Source organism: Vigna umbellata, chromosome 7 (genome assembly GCF_029865625.1).
Source record: "Vigna umbellata cultivar VRB3 chromosome 7, Vumbellata_1.0, whole genome shotgun sequence".
NCBI lineage: Eukaryota > Viridiplantae > Streptophyta > Magnoliopsida > Fabales > Fabaceae > Vigna > Vigna umbellata.
The window spans coordinates 50,129,876-50,150,638 of record NC_142171.1 but is presented as its reverse complement, the minus strand read 5'-3'; the positions used below and the strand labels follow the sequence as shown (position 1 = coordinate 50,150,638).

At 31.4% G+C, this 20,763-nt stretch overlaps 2 protein-coding genes across 3 annotated transcripts; both read left to right on the top strand.

Annotated features, from left to right (window-relative positions):
- The first annotated feature begins 7,999 nt into the window (after positions 1-7,999).
- Positions 8,000-11,054, top strand: LOC124843065 (type IV inositol polyphosphate 5-phosphatase 9-like). The gene is made up of 8 exons (XM_088094870.1): positions 8,000-8,209; positions 8,290-8,456; positions 8,598-8,705; positions 8,788-9,109; positions 9,336-9,520; positions 10,134-10,242; positions 10,432-10,586; positions 10,774-11,054. The coding sequence occupies exons 1-8, from the start codon at positions 8,189-8,191 to the stop codon at positions 11,021-11,023; spliced, it is 1,317 nt and encodes a 438-aa protein (XP_087950996.1). The 5' UTR covers positions 8,000-8,188; the 3' UTR covers positions 11,024-11,054.
- Positions 11,055-14,733: 3,679 nt separating this feature from the next.
- Positions 14,734-17,066, top strand: LOC148196527 (cyclin-J18-like). Of its 2 annotated transcripts, XM_088095545.1 has the most exons (9): positions 14,734-15,150; positions 15,232-15,318; positions 15,395-15,577; positions 15,683-15,781; positions 15,871-15,888; positions 16,079-16,149; positions 16,231-16,357; positions 16,439-16,499; positions 16,627-17,066. In XM_088095545.1, exons 2-9 carry the CDS (start codon positions 15,253-15,255, stop codon positions 16,707-16,709), a joined length of 708 nt encoding a protein of 235 aa, XP_087951671.1. In that variant the 5' UTR covers positions 14,734-15,150; positions 15,232-15,252; the 3' UTR covers positions 16,710-17,066. The 2 variants fall into 2 exon arrangements, with proteins under 2 accessions (XP_087951671.1, XP_087951670.1); XM_088095544.1 differs by having other exon boundaries at positions 15,395-15,781.
- The last annotated feature ends 3,697 nt before the right edge of the window (positions 17,067-20,763 follow it).

Genomic DNA, 20,763 nt, shown 5'->3' with positions numbered 1-20,763 from the left:
TCTTAGTCCACCAGAAAGAAGGATATGCAGATCTCTTACTATGCTGTGCAGTAACACCAACATTCACTAGTGTAGTATAAGATGATGTTTATGTAACTTTTGTTCTTTTCGTTAAATATTAAAATATTAAAATGGAGACAAAATATTAACAAAAGTAATTTTTTTGTTGGGTTAGTCATTTACAAAATATTAAAATGGAGTCTTCTATGAAATTATTTTTGTATGGAATAATTAAATAACATGAAAATTTCACAAATTTGTATTTAGGAATTCAATTTTTATGTAATAAAAAATTTGAATCATTATGAAATCATTAGAAGTTTTGTTGGAGAAATTTTGTGATATTTTTATGTGAATGAAATCTTTTGTTTAGAAATATTTTGTTATTTTTTTGGAATTGAGAAAACAAATTTTATAATCAAGTGAGGGAGCAAGGTCAATCTGTTTAATTTATTAATTCGTGATAAGTTGTACATTAATCTGTGGTAATTCGTGATAAGTTGTACATTAATATGTGGTGAGTTGGACTAGATTCAAAATTTTTTGTTCATTAATAAATGAGTTGATTCATTATTTGAGCCAATAAAACCCTTTAAGGTTTGTTATTATGGAGGAACTCAACCCTGCACCTATTTGGGCCATATTTACATATTATGACTAAATCTTGATAGTTTGGTGTGTTAATTATTATTTAATATTTTGTTACTATTTATTATACTGTTATTATACTTCCCAAGTAAGTACTATTCCAATATAAATATAGGTCCATGACCTATGTTGATCCTATAAATACAACTATTATTTCTTAAGGAATATTCACTTCATAAACACTCTCTCATCTTATTATAAAAGATTTTAACTCTCTTATTGACTTGAGCATCGAAAAGTCTTTTATAGGTATATCTCTCCCCTTTGAATAGTAAGAAGGTCTTTCCAAACAAAAGGAGAAATCAAACTACCGTTAGAATCTCGTCACCTGTCCACAAGTTTACACTCAAGATCTAGATAAGATTATTGACACCTATCATGGGGCTTTTGTAAAACGTTTCCCCACCCTCACCTTCCAGTGGTCACCACCCGAAGATTTGCACAACTCTCTCATGAGACGAAGATCAACTAGATGGCCACCCTTCACCAACAATTGTAAATGCTTACACAATAGCACGACAAATAACACAACAAGAAGTCGAGCTTGAAGCCTTACATAATCCATAATGAACCGACTTGCAAGAACTCCAATAGAGGCTGATCAACTCGAGAATGAAGGGTCATCCCTAACCTCCCCTTGATCCCTAAAAGGAGGATTATTGGAACTCCTAAAAGGAAGATAGTTTGCCAGCTCGGCGAGATTCATGAGGAAGTCGAGACAACTCCCCTTAGCGTCAAGCTTAGGGATATCAGAGCGAGTCGGCCGAACATAAAATAAAAGGAGTGTGAGGACATTCTTGTTACCCCGATCGCATCCAAAACCACCAGTCAACCCAACACGAACGTTATGCTCCTTTGAACACAAGTGATGAGATCATGTTCAGAGAGGCATACAACATGAAGCTTATGCGGTAGCGTGATCAACTTAGCCAATGTTTCCAGGTTGTCGAAGTTGTTCCGAACTACGACACCCTGGATTTGGACCCTAGAGTCGAGCCCTTAGACGATACCCGACCTTCCTTTGATGAGCCAATGCAACTTTGCTCCTTGGGAACCTCGCCTTTCCAAGTCACATAGGTCGATTTTAACATGACCATGTAGGTTAACTAAATAATAAAGGTCCTCCAACAAACAAAGATGTAATTGCTAGAGCCTAAATGACATGCCTAACATCTACCCAACCTTTCTGTACCACCACCTTTCCATACTCTCCTAGGCTAAACCCATGGCTCAATGAAAACAAAAGCTCGATGCCACGACATCTGGGTTCAAGAAAGATCCTTCCAAAAGGGAGATCTAGTCTGGAGAATGCTTGGCGACGCCCGAGGAGCTAGAGTCAAGCTCATCCCCAATTGAGAGGGCCCTTTCTGAGTAACGGATTCCCTCAAGAGCGACGCTTACAAACTATAGGAACTTTGGGGGAAACTCATTCCTAAAACATGGAACACCACTCACTTAAAGGCATAATACAACTGAATAGGTACACTCACTTAAAGGCATAATACAACTGAATAGTTAGTATACTTTCTTTCCTTTATATGTATTTTTGAGGACGTGTGTACTCTTTTTCCTTTGACAAGATTTTTTCCTTAGTTAGGTTTTGTCGGACAAGTCTTTAATGAGACACCTTATTTCCTAATAAAAATTCTCCTATTTTTCATATTTATTGTACTAAAAGCCCTTCAAGTGAAGCATCAAAAATCCTTTAAGCGAGATACTAAAAGCCTTTCAAGTGTGACACCAAATCCCTGCAGGCGAAACGTCAAAAGCATTATAAGTGAGACACCAAAAGCTCTCTTGGTAAGGCACCAAAAGCCCTATAAGGTAGGCACCAAAAGTCTTCCAAGCGACCGAAAACCCTTTAAGAGAAGCACCAAAAGTTCTCTAAGGCACCAAAACCCTCCAAATGAGAAACCAAAAGTCCTCCAAATGAAACACCAAAAGTCATCCAGACAAGACACCAAAAATCCTCCAAGAAAAACACTAAAAATGACTAAGTAAATGATTTGTCACAAAATATCCAAATGTTCAATAAAAATTATTTATGGATGGATTATCATCTTATCCTATATTCATTTAGAACTATGACACTTTTGGGACAAGATTCCAAAATCTTTGTAAATAAAAAAAATGGTAAGTAAAATATTGAATTTTTTAAGACATTACTTTTTATAATTATAATTATAGGCCAGTAAAGTATAGTCAACTTAAAAAAAAGAAAGAAAAATGAATTACGTTTATGGTGCTTGTTGGTGCAATAGAACTTAATTTTGGCGATACTTTAAAGGACTAAAAAGTGCAAAGATAATTAATTAGAGACATGAACCTTTTGCTAATAGTTTAAGAATGATTTAGTTAGTTATTGGTGATTTCAGAAACATGAGTTTGGAGAGAAACTTTAGTTTGAATTTGTTTTTGATAAATTGTGGGATTATGTAAACCTCACAAGCCAAACTATTATTAATCAAACAATTTAAGACATAAAAGAAAAAAAAAATGAAGAATATGTCACTTCAAACAAAGGATGTCTCACACTAATTCATTATTTAAATAAAACAGTTCAATATAAGAATATATAGAAAGAGTTTTAAACCAATATAAATGCTCTCAAATAAAAGGAAAATAAATTTCTATCCATTTAAAAGTAAGTACAAAGTGTATCATGCTTATTGTCAACTATTTAAAACCTTTTCTGTAATATACTTTTTAAATATTGATGTTTAAAGTCAACATAGATAATTTTTGTACTCTTTACAATTTTTTATATATCATTAAACTCGGCACATCCATATTAAATAAAGGGGGCCACACAATTATATTTCTTGTTTTCTGTTTTCATAAAGTGACATGTTAATGATAAATATGTTCTTATAATTATACTTCCATTTTATAAAGATTTATCTTTTAATACCAATTCAATGTCTTATATTATGATAACACAAATATGGGAAATTATAAAATATTGGTCTCTTCCAAATATTTTTATTAGATAATTTTGTTTTACCTTTTCAAAGTCCTTTACTCACTTAAAAAAGGAAATTTGATAATATCTTCTTGAGAACCATTACAAGTTTTTTTTTTTTTAATTATCAAATAGGGTGTTTTGAATAAATTTTTTGAACCATTACATTGTGCAAAAATTCATTAGCTCTTCTGTTAGTATGCAATAGTAACGAGAACATGTATATTTTTGTATTCCAAATCCCTCAAACAAAATATTTAATTTTCTTATAATACATATAGTTTGGCAAAGTATTATCATTTAATAAAAGTTCTAATATATCAATGAAAATTTTATTATTTCACCTATATTTCATCTTCAAATTTACAAATTTCAAAGTAGATAATAACCATATAAATCTTACACACTGATCAGAATACAAAATCATCTCTAAAGCGCTCTTCAATTTAAATAAATATACTTTATAAAAACTCTCTTTAACTTACATTATGAATGTATATTACCATATTATTTATGGTAGTGGTTAGTATGTATACAAGTTCATTCTGGCAATGCTTTAACACAAGAAAAAGTGCAAAGATAATTAATCAGAGGCCAATAGCTTTTGCTGTTAGTTTTATAATTGTGAGTGAGAGGTGGTTGGTTTTGATTGGATATGGGAGGTAAACAGTGACTTCGGACATTGTCTTACCCTTTTTTTATTTTCGCATTAATATCATTCTCTTCTTAACAATAGTTTATCTCCTTTTTTGTTGGAAACCTCTCTCCCTTTGTGCATTATAAAAATATTAATTATTCATGGAGGATCATGTTAATCACCTCCATTTGATTAATTAGATGCAACTTTTACACTTATGGTGTTCTAAAAGAAATATAATTGGATAATCACTTCAAAATAAGATAAAGTTGATGATGATGAATTGCGAATCTGTGGTGCCGTCCATCCAATCACGCTTCCTATTTCTCATCTTATTACAAACTAATTTTAAATGACGTCTCCATATATCACTTTCATGGCTATATATTACTTAATTTATGTCTTAATTTTAAACATTAGAAGAAAAAACATGCATCCTAACACCCCTTTTCTTCCCATTTTTTAAAACAAAGTGTAAAAATTACGACATGATGATAAAAAATGCTTAACCTTTGTCTTCACGTAATTCATAATATAACCAATCATGTTGTAGTTTCGTTTGACACTTTTGGTTTTTTGTGACACTTTCTAGATACTAATAGTGCAAACCAGACAATCAAAAGAAGATTCTTAGAAAGGGGATTCAATGTCACCAACCTTATACATAGTGGACTCGAACTCTTGTTAATTGTAAAACCAATGAACTTCTATATCATTTTTTTTTAATTTAATCCATCCGTTTCCATATTTTGATTGGATTCAGTTCGTTCTTTTCTTATCTTTTTACTGTTGATGATTACAATATTATTATTAAATTGGGTAGATAAGTCATTTACTTTATTCTCAAGTTATAATATTTAATAAATAGAAATACTAAAAGGTATGGTACAAGAAAATTTATCAAGTCTATTCATTTTGGAATCACTAGTAGGTAAAAGAGCTTTTAACGTGTCTATTATATTTTCGTTTTTTATGAAACCAAAACATAAAAAATTACGGTAGTATTTATGCAATTTTTGCAAACACATAAATCTTAGTTAAAAAAGACGATGTCATATGTAGTTTTTGACTTCGGTTAGAAAACAATTGAAGTCTAAAGGGGTGTTAGATAAGTATAAATTTGATTTTTTCATCTGACAACACTTTAAAAAAGGTCTATGTCTTCGGTTCTTTTCAGAACCGATGTCATAGGGTCCTGACATTCCCATCTACAGAGTGATATTTCAAACTGTTCAGATTTTGATCATATAAATACAACTAGTATTTCCCAAGGAATACGTACTTAATACTCACCAAATATCTCATACTCATACTCATTGATCCTAAACTCTCTTACTGAATTGATTATCGGATAGTTTTTTGGTAGGTGGATCTCTCCCCTTTAAGCAATAAGGAATTCCATTTCGACCAGCAAGAGCTTTCAAGTCACTGCTAGGATCTTGTCGATCACATGTCCGCAAATTCATGTTCAAAATCCTAATAAGATCATTTGGTGTCCACCATGGGGCCCAAGTAAAACTTTATCTTGCCTCCACGTATGAAATTTGTCGTCTTTCCCTCTTTGGTTGCTAGCCATGCTAGGTGTTGATTTGTGAAAACAAGCGAGGCTCACAAGCATGGAACTCACTAACATAAGAAGTTTTTTGATGGTCTTAAACATTGTCCTTCGTCTCAATGACGTCGATGTTATTGGGAACGTGGATTCCATCATTCCATCTTTGCCCATCGCAAGTAATATGTGTTTGTATTCTTTATATACTTGCTAATGATGTAGGCGTGGAGGACCAAGACTCGAAATCATCGCAGTACAGGAAGATGATTCTATTTGACCCATCGACAAGCTCTTGCCCAGGTTTAAGATGGTGTTGAAAGCAATCGTCATCATCATTTGCGAAAAGTGCAAAAACGGTTTAGTAAAAACCATCCCCATGCTATTGCTACTACCATTACCTAGAGATTAATTTCCTTAGGGTTTATTTCGATGACTAAGATAACGACGTCATCAAATTCAATAACGACGTCACCACTCGAGGTCAAGCTCAACTATCTCGTGAGATGTAATACAACCTGGTAGTAACCCTCCAACAAAACAATGAATAGTACAAGCAATGTGATACCAAGCTTAAGGCCCTGTGTGTTAAAGGTCAGGCAGACCTCTTATTACTCCAAGGGATTCCACAAGATGGAATACAATCCACTGGCGAACCTAAAAAAGAACAAAGAACAACACATGCATTATGATACTAAGTTTAAGGCCTTGCACGCTCAATGACAGGCAAACCTCCACAAACTCTAGGGACTTTAACAGAGGCTGACTGGCCTGAAGAATGAGAGATCTTCTCCCCAACCTCGGCGGGACTCCCATGAAAAAGGCTCCTACAATCCCTGGACGAAACACAACTCACTAGCTCAACGAAGTTCGCGTGAAAGTCGAGACTGCTATCCTCAATGCCGGGCTCAAAGAGACCGGAGCAGGTCAACCCGACATAAAATAGAAGAAACACATAGACGCTTTCTCCACTCCAAACTAGAGCAGGATAGGCACAAATGCACAACCTACATTGAGAAGCAGAATTAGCAGAGTCATAGGATTCCATAGAGCATCCTAGAAAGCGAACAAACAAGTAAGAGTCAATTGAGTGGTAGCCGATTTGCTTGGCACAATTCCCTGAAGTGCTCAAAGCAAATCAACCTCATGACCAAGGAGACTCTTGGATAATCCTGTCACTCAAGATGAGACCGTAGGCCTCGCATCTCTCGTCAGGATGGAGATTCAACAAAGTCTCAGAGATCTTCCAAACGTCTCGACAAGCATGTATACCACGAAGGACATAAGACTTCTCGATCACACTACCAAGCACTAGGGAAAAACAAACCAACCCAACTCATTTAATCCTAGATCGATATTGGCCAGCCAAAACTGGGTCTAGTAAGGTTAGCTTGCCAATTGAAAAATGATTAGACTTTACAACCTAGCTTGACTTGCTGCAGAACTAGACCGAGTCATAATAGGGCTAGCCCGACTCATAGTAGGGCTAGCTTGGCTCACTACAAGCTAGCTCATAATCCCTTAAATAACATGTTTATTTTCAAGTAAAATCTTTATATCTCTAGTACTCAAGCTATAAATGATATATTTCAAGTAAAATCTATATCACCACTATAAATGATATATATACGCAAAATATAATATACATTTTACCAATAGTTTTTAAATTATTTTTTTTTTCAAAATTTAACTTAGAATTAAAAAAAATTATTCACAGGTATTATTTAAATAAATTTGTTATTAATTAAAAAAATGTTTTATATTGTATTGATATATAAGTAAAAGTCGACGTAACTATTGTACATCTTAAAAAATTCGAAAATATGAACTAATTATTTTTTATAGGCTATTGAATGATATAAAAAATGAGTAAGTTGTATTAATATAGTGAGTTATATTTATATATTTGGGTCCATTTTGTTCAAGATGAGGTTATTACGACAAAGTTATAATAATGTCATCGAAAGCAGTCAAATTTCAACCTTGTCGTAAACAAAAATATATGTGTTCGTTTTCCACCATTGAAAACGTCCTCATAATGTTAGCATGCAAACTTGTTGCGCAATACCTTGTCATGGACCACACTACTCCCACTTGCACCCTTTTTCAACCATTTACAAACATCAACATATCCTTCAATATATAACTCTACTCATCATCAAAAACACAACAATTCCTTTCTTCTCTCTCTCTTTCTGGAACAATCAATGCTACCAAAATGTTCCCTATAACATATCCAAAATCTCCAAAGGGTATATCCTCTTGCACGTCACATTAGATTAACTGTTCCTCCCATTCTCATCAATTTCTCACTCTTCTCATCTATTAACTTGTCATGTCATTCTGATCATTTTTCTGTCGCCAAAAGTAGCACAAACAACTGTTTCTTACCATGACCGGAAAGCTAACTGAAGTAAGTATACATATTCTTTACTAATTTCTTACCTATTCTTTACTTACATGAATCCGTTTTTGCATGTACAATTTCCTTAGTTCATGTGGCCAGCATTAGTCGCTAATAAGATACTCAACAAGCGTGTGGGAAGCAGCAATTTTATAGCAGATTATCCAAGTAACACAGAACCCCTGTTGGCTCATGTTCACTCATCACTCAGACCCAGAACAATTCTTGTTGATCAAAAAGATACACAAAAGTACAAGTAAGAATTAGAACATCATATATTAATTCTGTGTGTCTTATTATATATCCTTCTGGCAACACCCTCACAGCACATAAGAAGGATGAAATGCAGTATCTTAATATATATGCTTCTGACATGATCTTTCTTTAATGATTTAAGGATTTTTGTGAGCACATGGAACGTAGGTGGGGTTGCCCCAGATGAAGGAGTGAACATGGAGGATTTGTTGGAGACATGCAACAAGTCCTGTGACATCTATGTACTAGGGTATGAAAATTGATGTTCATTTGATAATTCTTTAGTATCATGCATGTGGTGCAACATCCTTAAATGTTTGTTTTCAACTTAGGTTTCAAGAAATTGTGCCTCTGAAAGCATCCAATGTGTTGGGGTATGAAAACAGTAAGATCTGTACAAAGTGGAACTCCATGATCAGAGAAGCCCTGAACAAGACCACACATGACAGGGATTTAAAAGATGAAAAGAAAAAGAATTGCTGCAAAAAGGAAGAAAATGATAATCCAGGTCCACAAGATTTTCAATGTATCATTAGCAAGCAAATGGTTGGTATAATGATATCTGTATGGGCTAAGAGACACCTTCGTCCATTCATTCAACATCTAAGTGTCTCATGTGTCGGATGTGGCATCATGGGCTGCTTAGGGAACAAGGTTACCTAACCAAACCCCACTTATTCATAATCATTTTCAGTACCTTAATTAATTACCTTAATTGGTTTTACACTTTGCAGTTTTAATTATATGCTCATCATCACTGTCAACATCAACTTCATTCAGTGTCCAAATTCTCTCCTTTCAGTTGGTTAGGAATAATAATTATAAGTCCTCCTGATTAAGTTTATTTAATTTTTCTACTGTGACTGATTTGATTTTGCAGGGTTCTGTGTCTGTGAGATTTGTGTTACATGAAACAAGCTTTTGCTTTGTGTGTGGTCACCTAGCTTCTGGGGGGAGAGAGGGAGATGAGAGGCACAGAAACTCTGATGTTTCTGAAATATTTTCAAGGACAAGCTTTCCTAAAGGTCCTTTGCTTGATTTGCCAAGAAAGATTCTTGATCATAAGTAAGTAAGCAATGAAACAAGGTCCCAACATTGTTAATTGTAAACCCTCCAACTAATCAACCTCAATAATTGCTTTTTCATTTTATTTTAATAGTGATTGGGTTCCTTTCCCAACAAATCATGAAAACAAGGTTTCAATATTGAATAACTTTTTTTTTGTTTTTTATTTTTTATGGCTGTTAAATTAAAGAATTTGCTACTTAATCGCCAGTTGAAACCATCATTGTATGTTTCCAGCTTTTGAATTTGTCCTACTGAACATTGAAGGCCGCCAAAACACTTAGAATATTATTCTTTGTTGGCTCTTTTGTCTGTAACTAAAGAAGGACTGTGAATTAATTAATTAGTGAAAAAGTGGCAAAGAGGTGTCAATTAGAATAAAACACAAGACATTTGCACCTATCAGTATCCTCAGACATAGAAATATGATTAAAAAGATAAAACCATTTGACCTCTTTACTGAATATTAATAGAATTTACTTTCTGCCGACTTTTAACCATTTTGTTAATTACTCAATATTCAAACAGAACTTAGTTTTAATTACTTTTACTTTGACTTACAAGTTGTATTATTTTAAGCATATTTAACTAATGGCATGAGCATGTTGTGCAGCCACATAATACTGCTGGGAGATTTAAACTACAGAATTTCTCTACCAGAAGAAACAACACGCTTACTTGTTGAAAATAAAGACTGGGACTCCCTACTAGAACATGACCAGGTGTGTAAATCCATGAATAAAAAGTACAAATACACAAACATTAGAGTATAAACTTAATCACTCATTTTAATTAATTATATGATGAAGGTTATCTTCTTAATTATACTCTCATACACTTCTTATGTTTTACTTGGGAAATGAACATTAACTGTATGTTCTCTAACTTTGATTGAATTAATGAAATTGAAGCTAATGATGGAAGTGATGAGTGGAAACATGTTGAAAGGATGGCATGAAGGAACAATCAAATTTGCCCCAACCTACAAGTATTGCCCAAATTCTGACATGTACTATGGATGTTGTTATCACTGCAAAAAAGCAACAAAGAAACGAGCACCAGCATGGTAAGACATTTTCATGCCTGAATCTTAATTAAAGCTAATTAATTGTTTTTAAAAACAAGATTCTTTCCAACAATAAATTCTGTTAAAGAATACTGTTAAACTAAAATAATTAAGAATTAAAGCTTAATGAGATTTACACTCACTTAACCTAATTGTGCGAATGACTTTGGAAATTTTGATGTTATAGGTGTGACAGAATAATATGGCTAGGAAAAGGTTTAAAGCAAATTGAGTACAGTCGAAGTGAGTCAAAACTATCAGATCACAGGCCTGTGAGGGCATTGTTTACGGCAGAAGTGAGGGTTTCAGCAGCACTGAAAAGCTTTGAAAGCTTGTTTCTGTCAGAGAGATTTGAACAAATTAAGACTCACTTTGATGAAGTTTCCCACACAGATGATGAGTTTGTACCTAAAAAGCAACCAAGTTTTCGGTTGTAATGTATAATGATTAGTATAATTAGTGTTGTTATGTACATCCATGCATACATGTTTATGTTTGAAACTGTAGTTAAAGAAGAAATTGAGAAGGGAATTAATTAGATGTGATGAAGGAAATTAATATAGTTAAAGATGATGTAGCTAGTTTTTTAAATTATCCTGCAGAAGGTGGAAATATGTCATGCAACATTCAAATCTATAATCTATAATCCCACACATTTTCTTGAAGCTTCGTCCTTTCAACCCAAACCAGAGTTCCATTTCTTTAATACATCTCACCAATACAATTTAACCTACTTTCATATGTTCAAGTAGTGTGGTCCTATTCATATTATTTATTTAAACCTATAGAAGTACTACCAATCTCAAAATCAAACTTTGAAGTCTTAAATATCTTTTTAGTTAACTAAATAAATGGGAGAGAGAAAAATTTAATTAAATAATTAACTTTTTAGTCATCCATTTTCAATGTCAATAGTTACTAATTCAAACTTTTAAAACTCATTATTTTTAAACTATCAATTTTGTATTATTTTCTTTCTTATCATGACTAAAATGGCTCATCAAGTTACTTTTCAATTTTTTCTTATGTAATAAAAAGTTTTGCAATTTTCATGAAACCTTATTGATTATTCTATCATATTTTAAAGGAAAATGTTGTAAGATAAGAAAAACGTTCAGTGAGTATAAAGATAAAATTTGCATTTTTTATGCTTTACTTTGGATTGAGGAGAAAATAAATAGGAGTGATAAACATGAATGAGAAAAAAAAAATGAAAAGGATTATGTGTACTTTGATGGATAAAAAGAAGAATAAAAAAGAGAAATAATTCTCTTGACTTAATTAGATGAGAAAAAGTAAAGAGATATAATGTTAAGAAAGAGAAAGATACATAGAAAAGGTGTGATTAAAATTAGTATAATAGTTAAATTTATGATTATTATATAAATAATACCTTATAACTTAAGATGTTATTCTTATATATTATTTTGTATGTATATAAGATTAATTTACATTGTATAATTTTTAAAGAGTTTATTATGTTTTTAGTTTCTAATCTGTATTAGAAACTTTATTATAGGTTCTCACTTGAGATTAAATCAATAACTTTGATTATTATATTTATTTTAAAAAATGACGACATGCAAACAAAATATATATATATATATATATATATATATACATATATATATATATATATATATATAGATATATATATATATATATAACTATTGGAATTTTTTTTTTCTGAAACTGAAATTATGTTAAGGATTTCCAGTAATTAAACCAATTGTGTCATAATTCATAAATTCAAACATTGTTATAAAATAAATAATTAAACTTTTCCCCACATGTAATTTATTTCCAAACTTAAAATTGAATAAGGTGGAGGATTCCAGCTGTATGATGTTCAAATATAAAAGAAAAATAAGCACTAAAAATTGAAAGAAGATAATGTATAAGCAATTATTGAGCAAGTTAATGACAACTTCTATATTTGATAGGAGTGGGAACACCATCCTCTTGTCCTCATTGCATGAGAAAAAAAAAAGAGATAAAAATAAAACAGTTTTTATCTTCATAGAGATATCATTTATAAAAGGGATACTATTTACACACAATGCATAGTTTCTTTTTCTTCCTTTCTATTATTTTATTACATTTATCTCTCTTCTCTCCCTATCTATGAACAAAATCTCTCTTTTATTAAATGCAAGTTGTGAGAAAAAAAATTAGGGTTTATAGGTATGTTTGTGGCAGATAGTATTGGTTGATGAGGCGTGTAATCTTTGAACAAAAAAGTAATAAAATAAAAGGTTATATTACGTGATTATAATAATAACATAATGCTTCAATACCATTCGATGGGAAAGAGATTATTAAACACAATGCAATCCAAAACACCGCCAATAATAATCCTATTTCTTTTACTTTCAACTTTCTTCCTTAAATACTTTACAAAACCGACTTTCCTTATGCTTTATTTTTTATCCTTATTATCATCAACTTCTTCATTCTATTCTTTGAATATTTCGCTAAAAGGAAAATAAAACTAGGTACGTGTCGATGTATAATTAGAGGGAACATGCTCACAACAACCATACAGAAACCTTTGTCTATTGTTCTTCATATCAACCCGAGTTTGCATTAATGGGCACTAGCAAATTTGGATACTTGAGTTAACTTTAAGTTATATTTTAAAATTTTATGCTTTAATTTAGAAATGCTTTCGTGTTTTAGATCCTATATCTTCATCTTTTGCAAAAATTTTACACTATCAGAAAATTATTAATGAAAGTATAAAAAGCCACTTAATTATATGTTCTAATTACTTTTTTTATCAGCATATGTTTTTATTACTTATTAAAAGAAGTTATTTTAGTCTCTTTTTACATTTGTTAGTTATTTTTTATTAGTTTAGATATATTATTGATTGAGGAATAATTGTTAATATTATCACAAAAAATATTCATTCTTTCATGCCAATAGAGTATATTGTTTTTATAATAAAAGTTGAAAACACAACGCTTTTTTAGGTTGATTTTTGTTTTCGTCCTAATTTATCCATCAACATTTTTTAGCAGGTTAGCTAATCATTTATAAGTACAAAAAGCCATAAGTAATACCAAAGTTAATAAGTTTAATTATATTCATCATATTAAGAAATTTTGAAATTTTACTCTCACATATAGCCTGATTCGAATGTTATTGTTACCTCTTTAATTTTTAGGAAGCTATCAAATTAAGTAGTAAAATGGGAAGTTTAAAAAGTTTTGGATAGAATCCACAATAAAAGTAAAACATAAAACATTAATGTCGAAGCACAAAATAATTGATATTCATATAAGTAAAATACAAGAGAAATTAGTAAAAGTAGATCTAACTCCAATAAAAAAAGGGCATAGCTACTCATAGATAAAAGAGAAAGCAGAAACAAAAAATGAAAAAATTAGGTTGAAGAGTCATGTAAGCACACAAGGAAAAACTTCCAGATATCCACCCACCATATGAGAAATATTTTCTCCAAACTTAGGTCTGAAATCTCTAATGTGCGAACTCCTTTCCTAAAATCACTTTTTAAATGACTCGCTCAATCTCATTTTCATGCTTAGTTTGGTCACACTCAGCCTTATAATTTTCATGCTTCGGCTTCAAAATTTCCAATCAAGAATGTTAAGTTTGACTTTTAAACTCAAAATTTACTTCCATTATGAGCTTGTTTTCATCTTTCAAAAGCCTTTCTACCAATTTCTTCAATTCTTTCTCTTTTTGTATAAAAGCAATTTAGATTTCTAGTAATATATTCAAGTAGATAAAATATTAAACTTATTCTTATTTAATAGTTAAATTAACATCAAATTTGATTAAAGTAAAACTTAGGCAAGATAAATACTCTAAATATAATTATACAAAAGCATTTATCAAAACACCCCAAACTTAAAGTTTTGCTTGTACTCAAGCAAAATAAGTCTAGAACATGATCACACAAGATTGGAATTGGAGCATCTCAATCCCAACATTTGCTTCTTCATTTCAAAAGATTGAACCCAAAAGTTTCGTAGAACATAATCACACACTATGGTGCTTTCTCCAATTATCAAAAACAGACTAATGAGCATGGCATACAATCATTAAGAAAACCAAGAACACTTATGCCTTCACATGTATGGTGTTTCTCTCGAGCACACATGTGTATTGGGTGAGTTTATCACTCAATCTTCAGACATTGAAACAGCACAATGTAATTTTGATTTTCATTCCTAAAGAAAACATAATATCACAGACATCACGAGATCAAGGTCTTCAAATGGTTGTAACTTGACTGGCCAGAAAGAACATTGATTTTTCTAGATAATCAAATTAGCACCAGTTGAAGGAGAGGTTTTTTTCTTCAAGATTCATTCATCATTTCCACTTTCTCAAGTCTAAGAACCACTTTTGTTGAAAGTATCCAAATTTCCAAGAATTACGAAATTAGGACATTTAATCCACATTTTGAACAACCTAAAGGAAGAGGGCATGCAGGAAACCCCATCATGAGAAAGAGTCACCAACAGATGATGCTGATCAAAACAATTTCTAGGAAGAACTCAATATCTTCAGCTGGAGCAGTGATGAAGAAAAGGTAAATTACAAAAAGCTCTATCAAGTTTTGTCTCAATTCTTTGATTTCCATGCATTGATCCAATCCAGAAAATCATATCAGGACAAATTTTGTGAAGAATTAATGGAAGAGAGTAAGATAGAGATGGATCGGGTCCCCCTGGTTGAGTTTTTCATCCAGTCTGCTGAAGTAACCTCTTTTGCTCTTTCACTCTTTCTTCTGATGTTTCTCTCATCTAATCCTGTTTCTGTAATTGCAATGGCAGCGCCTCCAAGTTTCCCCCATTGTTAAGTACTCTGCATTCTCCTTCTTAGCCGATCGCTTCGTTCCATTTCTTCCAACCTTCATACAAGCTGCTGGAACTTCCTCTTCAAGTTGGCTATTGCGACCTGTCACCCAGAGTACCTTGCAGCTGTTTGCGCTTATTTCTCTGTGGATTTCTACCAAAGTGCCTTCCTTTGTTGCTTCTCTCTTTTCATTCGCCACTCTGTTACCCTTCTTTTCACATCGCACTCAAAAATCCATTCATGTATTCATGCATTCATGCATGCAGATACACAATTCTCGACCACTCTCCGTTGCATGTTTCAAGTCCTTGGCTGACACTTCCATCCAGGAGCAGCACTTCACTACTCGTAATTTCCTTGAAGCAGTAAGCCACCCAATTCTCTCTTTTCTCATAATCATCACCATTTTCTCCTTTTTCTATCCTCTCACTCTTTTACCTACTTTTTTCTGCAGGAGGTCCTCTTCATGCAGGTAACTTCAACTCTCACTCTTGGGTTTGTGTTTTTTTTTTCACATACCATGATCATGTGGAAAATTATACGCAAATATAAGGTCTCGATTGCAGTTCCCGAGACCACCAAAACTTTTGTGTTGCAATTGATATCAGTATTATGAACTTTTGGAGTTGAGCTGATCCTGATACGGTTTGGAACTCCCCCAGGTTTTGAATTTTGAGATTGGTACAGCAAATATTGCTTTCTTCTTCCTTGAAGATCTTTGGGTTCAGTTCAAGTGAGTCTCACTCATTTTTATCTCTATGCTTGCACTCAGTCGTCTTCTCATTGATTCACGCTTTTGAATGGTTGAGAACAGGGGAGTGGCCAAAGTTGGCGAATTGATTAGCATTGAAGTTTGCATGGATATTATGGATCTTCTATATGAAAAAGAGGAGATGTCGGTTCATTTTAGGTCCCCTAAGTCCCTTGCTGCGTCAATCTTGGTATATTCCCTACTACTTATTTCAAAATTCCAGGTACTATGAAGTTATATACTAATGCAAAGTTCTAACACACTTCTGCAGGTCACGTCATACGTAATCACGGTCCCTAAACAGAAATGGGAGTTTCCTGTTCTTGCATGGGGTAAGAAAGAGCATCTGGGCTCTAATATAGTTTTCTTGTTTAATTTTCTATCCACTTTCTAACACGATCATATGAATAAACTTTTTGCACTAATCATGAGCAAGTAACAAAAGGATTTTGTTCTCAGTAAATTTTGTGACCTCATGTAAGGAAGATGATATCACAAGATTGGTGACCAAGATTCTCAAGCATGTTCTCCGTCCTTCCTGAGATATGATCAGGTAAGTGGACTTCGAAAGAATGAATCACTCTTAATATCTGGAATCTGGTCCCCCCATCAGTGCACTATGCAATTACTAAATTTTGTTGAATTTGATAGTTAAAATCAATTGTCTGCATAAAGTGTGCATATTATTATCCAATGAAAATAGTTTAATGAAGCTGATTGAGTATAGTATATCGAAAATGTGGATTCTTATTCTAACTCCTGTCTTCTGGTTTATTTATCCTAATTATTTACATGTGTGATGATAGTCTTTAATGAAATGATAGATGATATTCTTAGCTTAATTGTGTTTTGGATAACTTGTATAATTCTCTGTTGTGTGAATGGTACTGAAGTAGGTGGCGGCAAAAGAAACTAGTCATTGATCGCAGAAGAGTTTGAGGATAAATATGTAGTCATATATCAAAGAAGAACATTCAAAATTAAAAAATTGAAGAGATAGTACTCTTCCATTCACCAGTTAGTAATGGAAGACATTGTGCTACATATGACCAGCTATTATGCTTCAATTACTTGCAAGTGGGTTACGTCTTTATCTTTTTTCAGAATTCATTCATCAGTTACCTAAAGAGAAACCCATGACACAATGATGCTCATCATACTACAATTTTTCACATCAGCTTTCGAGTAAACGGTGAAGACTATATTGTATAATGGTAGTGGAGAAAAGTTTAAGTACTAAAACTTAAAACAAAACTTAAGTGATTAAAATAAGAAGGATGTTATTTCTATACAAACAAAACTTTTTAATTACGTTTGACTAGTGAGGCAGAGGTATTGGGCCATATGTCCCTACTGAATTCCAGCCCATTAATGGTCATTGTTTTTTACACCCCCATAGTTTCCATGGACACACCCATGGAGATGGTTAAAAGACCAAACTGTGCCCCTTTCACCACTCTTTGCCACTGTTGTTGTCGCCCCTTACCGTCACCAACCCTTGTCTGTGCCTTGTGTATAGATGAACTTAAAAAATAAAGTGATTTCATAATAACCTGAAATCACTTTTACATAAAAATAAAAAGAAACAACTTTTAAAGTCGAAAACTGATTTTTGAATTTTACAATTCAGGAATAAAATTAATTTAAAAATAAAATAAGTTTTTAGGTTATATAACTTGAAAGTCAACTAAGCTTTTATATGGTACAAATCAAAATTTTAACTTGTTTAATCAGAGAACTTTTATATGTTAAAAAATAACTTAGGAATTACATCATCGAAAAACAATGTTTTTAGGTTTAATTATTTTTTCATTTTGTGATAAATTTAGAAACCCTCAATATGGCAATTATATTATATTTTCACCTGTTGTCACATATACTTTCTTTCCAGCTATCCAAATGAATAAAATTTTCCTAGAAGATTTTTTTCTATTTGCAAAAATTATTCTTAAAGCAAACTGAAATTCTAAAATATAAAACCAAAAAAAGAAAGCATTGCATGAATAAGATAATTCTTTTGAAGGAGAAGTTAAATAAAGAAATGATAATAAATAAAAAATGTTGACAACACATTCTTTACTGTGTTTTTTAAAAGAAAAATCAGTTAATTGTTTAAATTTATTTAAAATCACAATTTTACATGTCGCACTTCTTATTTATTGGTTTTCACTCTCAATTTTGTAATGTTTTAAAAAAATCTAATAAAGATTGTGTAGAAAAAAAAAAAGTTAAAAAGTGATACTAAGACTTTTTTACAATTGTATCTACATGTTCATATAAACTCTAAAGACTTTTACTCTGAAGAGGCATGGTATAAGGTGTTAAATAAATAGCCAATACAAATATTTTCTCAATATAATATCTAAAATCAGATCACATTTCCTAAAAAAAAAACTATATAGAACAACCAAAAGGTGAAATTCAACATTTATATAACAAACAAGGAGTTTAAATGCAACTTAAATAAAAATTAGAGTTAAAAACATTTTTTTCTACATTTTCAGTCCTTTCCATACTTTATGCTTTTTTGTACTTCATCCCTCTACTTAAGTAAGCATAACACATTGAAATACTTATTCTCATGTTCCCATTATATCCTACTAAAATAAATGAAAGTATGGGTTTAATTGAGAGAATAAAAGATTGTGTTTTTTATAGTTGAGCGAATGGCTAAATTGGGAAGTAAAATTACATGAAATGATAAGATTAAATAGTGAGTGTGTGAAGAGGATGAATTGAAAGAAGTGTGTATTTATTGCATGAGAGATTTTTTTGTTGAAAATGCAAAATTGAAAGAAGAGGAATTGAAGTCCTTTTAAAATTGAACTTTATAGTCTGAAAGTTGGTGTCGGTGGTGAATGAAAAGTGAGGACAGAAGAATTAAGGGTCCCTCAACCCAATGCTTCTTCCTTTTCAAATATATATTTCACCACATCTTTTTTTCCAATATGCTTTCTATTGCTTTATTTGTTTCAACACCACCCCACCAAAACTATACCCCTATACTCTTATTATTTTATTTACATACATCACATTAAATATAAATAACATTAAATATTATATTGATTCTAAATTTATTGTTTTAACATTTTATGTACAAGGTAATTAATATGTTTTTTAGTCATTAAGTTTAGATAAGAAATTGAAATTTGTTTTTTTATTGATATATTTGATTTCTAAATTTAGAAAATAGATGGATATAGTTATTCTAATTTAATTCAATTATGATAACATTTTTTTACGTGTTAAATGATGTTTAGTATTTAGATTTAAATATGTCTAAATAATGTAAATAATTCAAACATAGTTTAAATTAAACTATATTAATGTTTTTTATAAAAATGAATTTTAATTTTACTTCTAAAAAAATAAAAACATTTAACCGTTAGTATGTTGATCTTTAATATAAGTTGTTTATGATTTATTAATATTTAATTTGTTAAAAATGTATATATAAGTGTAAATATCATATTAATAGACATGAGAAATATATAAGAAAAATTTTCGCAAAAATTAAAGATGATATAAAGTCTCTTATACGAATTTAGCTTACATTTTATTATTATTATTATTGTGTATTCGCTATGAATTCTCCTAAAAAGATTATCATAATCTTCCCACTTATTTTCTTTAACCTCACAAATAATCGAAGGTTCATGAAAACCACCACTTTAAATATAAAAGAAAAAATGTATAATAAGAAAAGGGAATCTTTTAAATAATAAAATGATAGATAATGGGGAAGAGTATGCTAGGAATGATTGTTAAAAGCTGTAGCAAAACAAAACCAATTTAATATTAATTATGATGGTTTTCACGTGTGATGGGATTTACTTTTAATTTTAAAAGTAGTAAGCAATTCAAACACAGTCTCCTTTTTTAAACTTTAGCAAATCAATATTGCACCATATTAAATTAATAGATTTATTCTATTTCACCATTTCAGTTTTATCCCTTTGAGTCATTTCATTTGACCTATCTTTGGAAGCTCGAACATGTTCATCAATGTTACCTTTTTGAACAAAAATCTAAACCCAAACATTTGTAACAGTTGTTGTTGCTGTTAAAAATGTGAAGCATTCCAGAAATAGTTAGAAGGTGAGAAAGAAGCAAGGAAGAAAGTCCAGCTGTTAAATGAGAATAGGCCACACTTCCACACACATGCTGGGGACACTCTGCTTCTCAACCTACCAACACCAACAACAGCATCCTAGGACACCATCCAATTTTCTATAAATTTTCACACAAAAAAGCTTACGTTTTCACAACATCATCACTTAATCTTATGTTTTTATCACATAGGAAGTTGACTTTCAAGAAAGACCACAACTAGATAAATTAAATGGTCCAATACTTGTGTCAGTGACTATTCGATTAAAGATTTCATTTTCTTATTAATAAAATAAAAACTAGACGATCTTGAATCCATTTTAATCGAAAAAATCTACCTCAAAACTTATAAATACAAAACTTAAGATAAAAAAAAATAAGTAATTATATTTATTAAATATTTAAGATTTAATTATGATAACGCACCCGTAACTAAAAGATATAATTTCTCGATCCCATGAAACAATTTAAAGTTAAAATATGAAA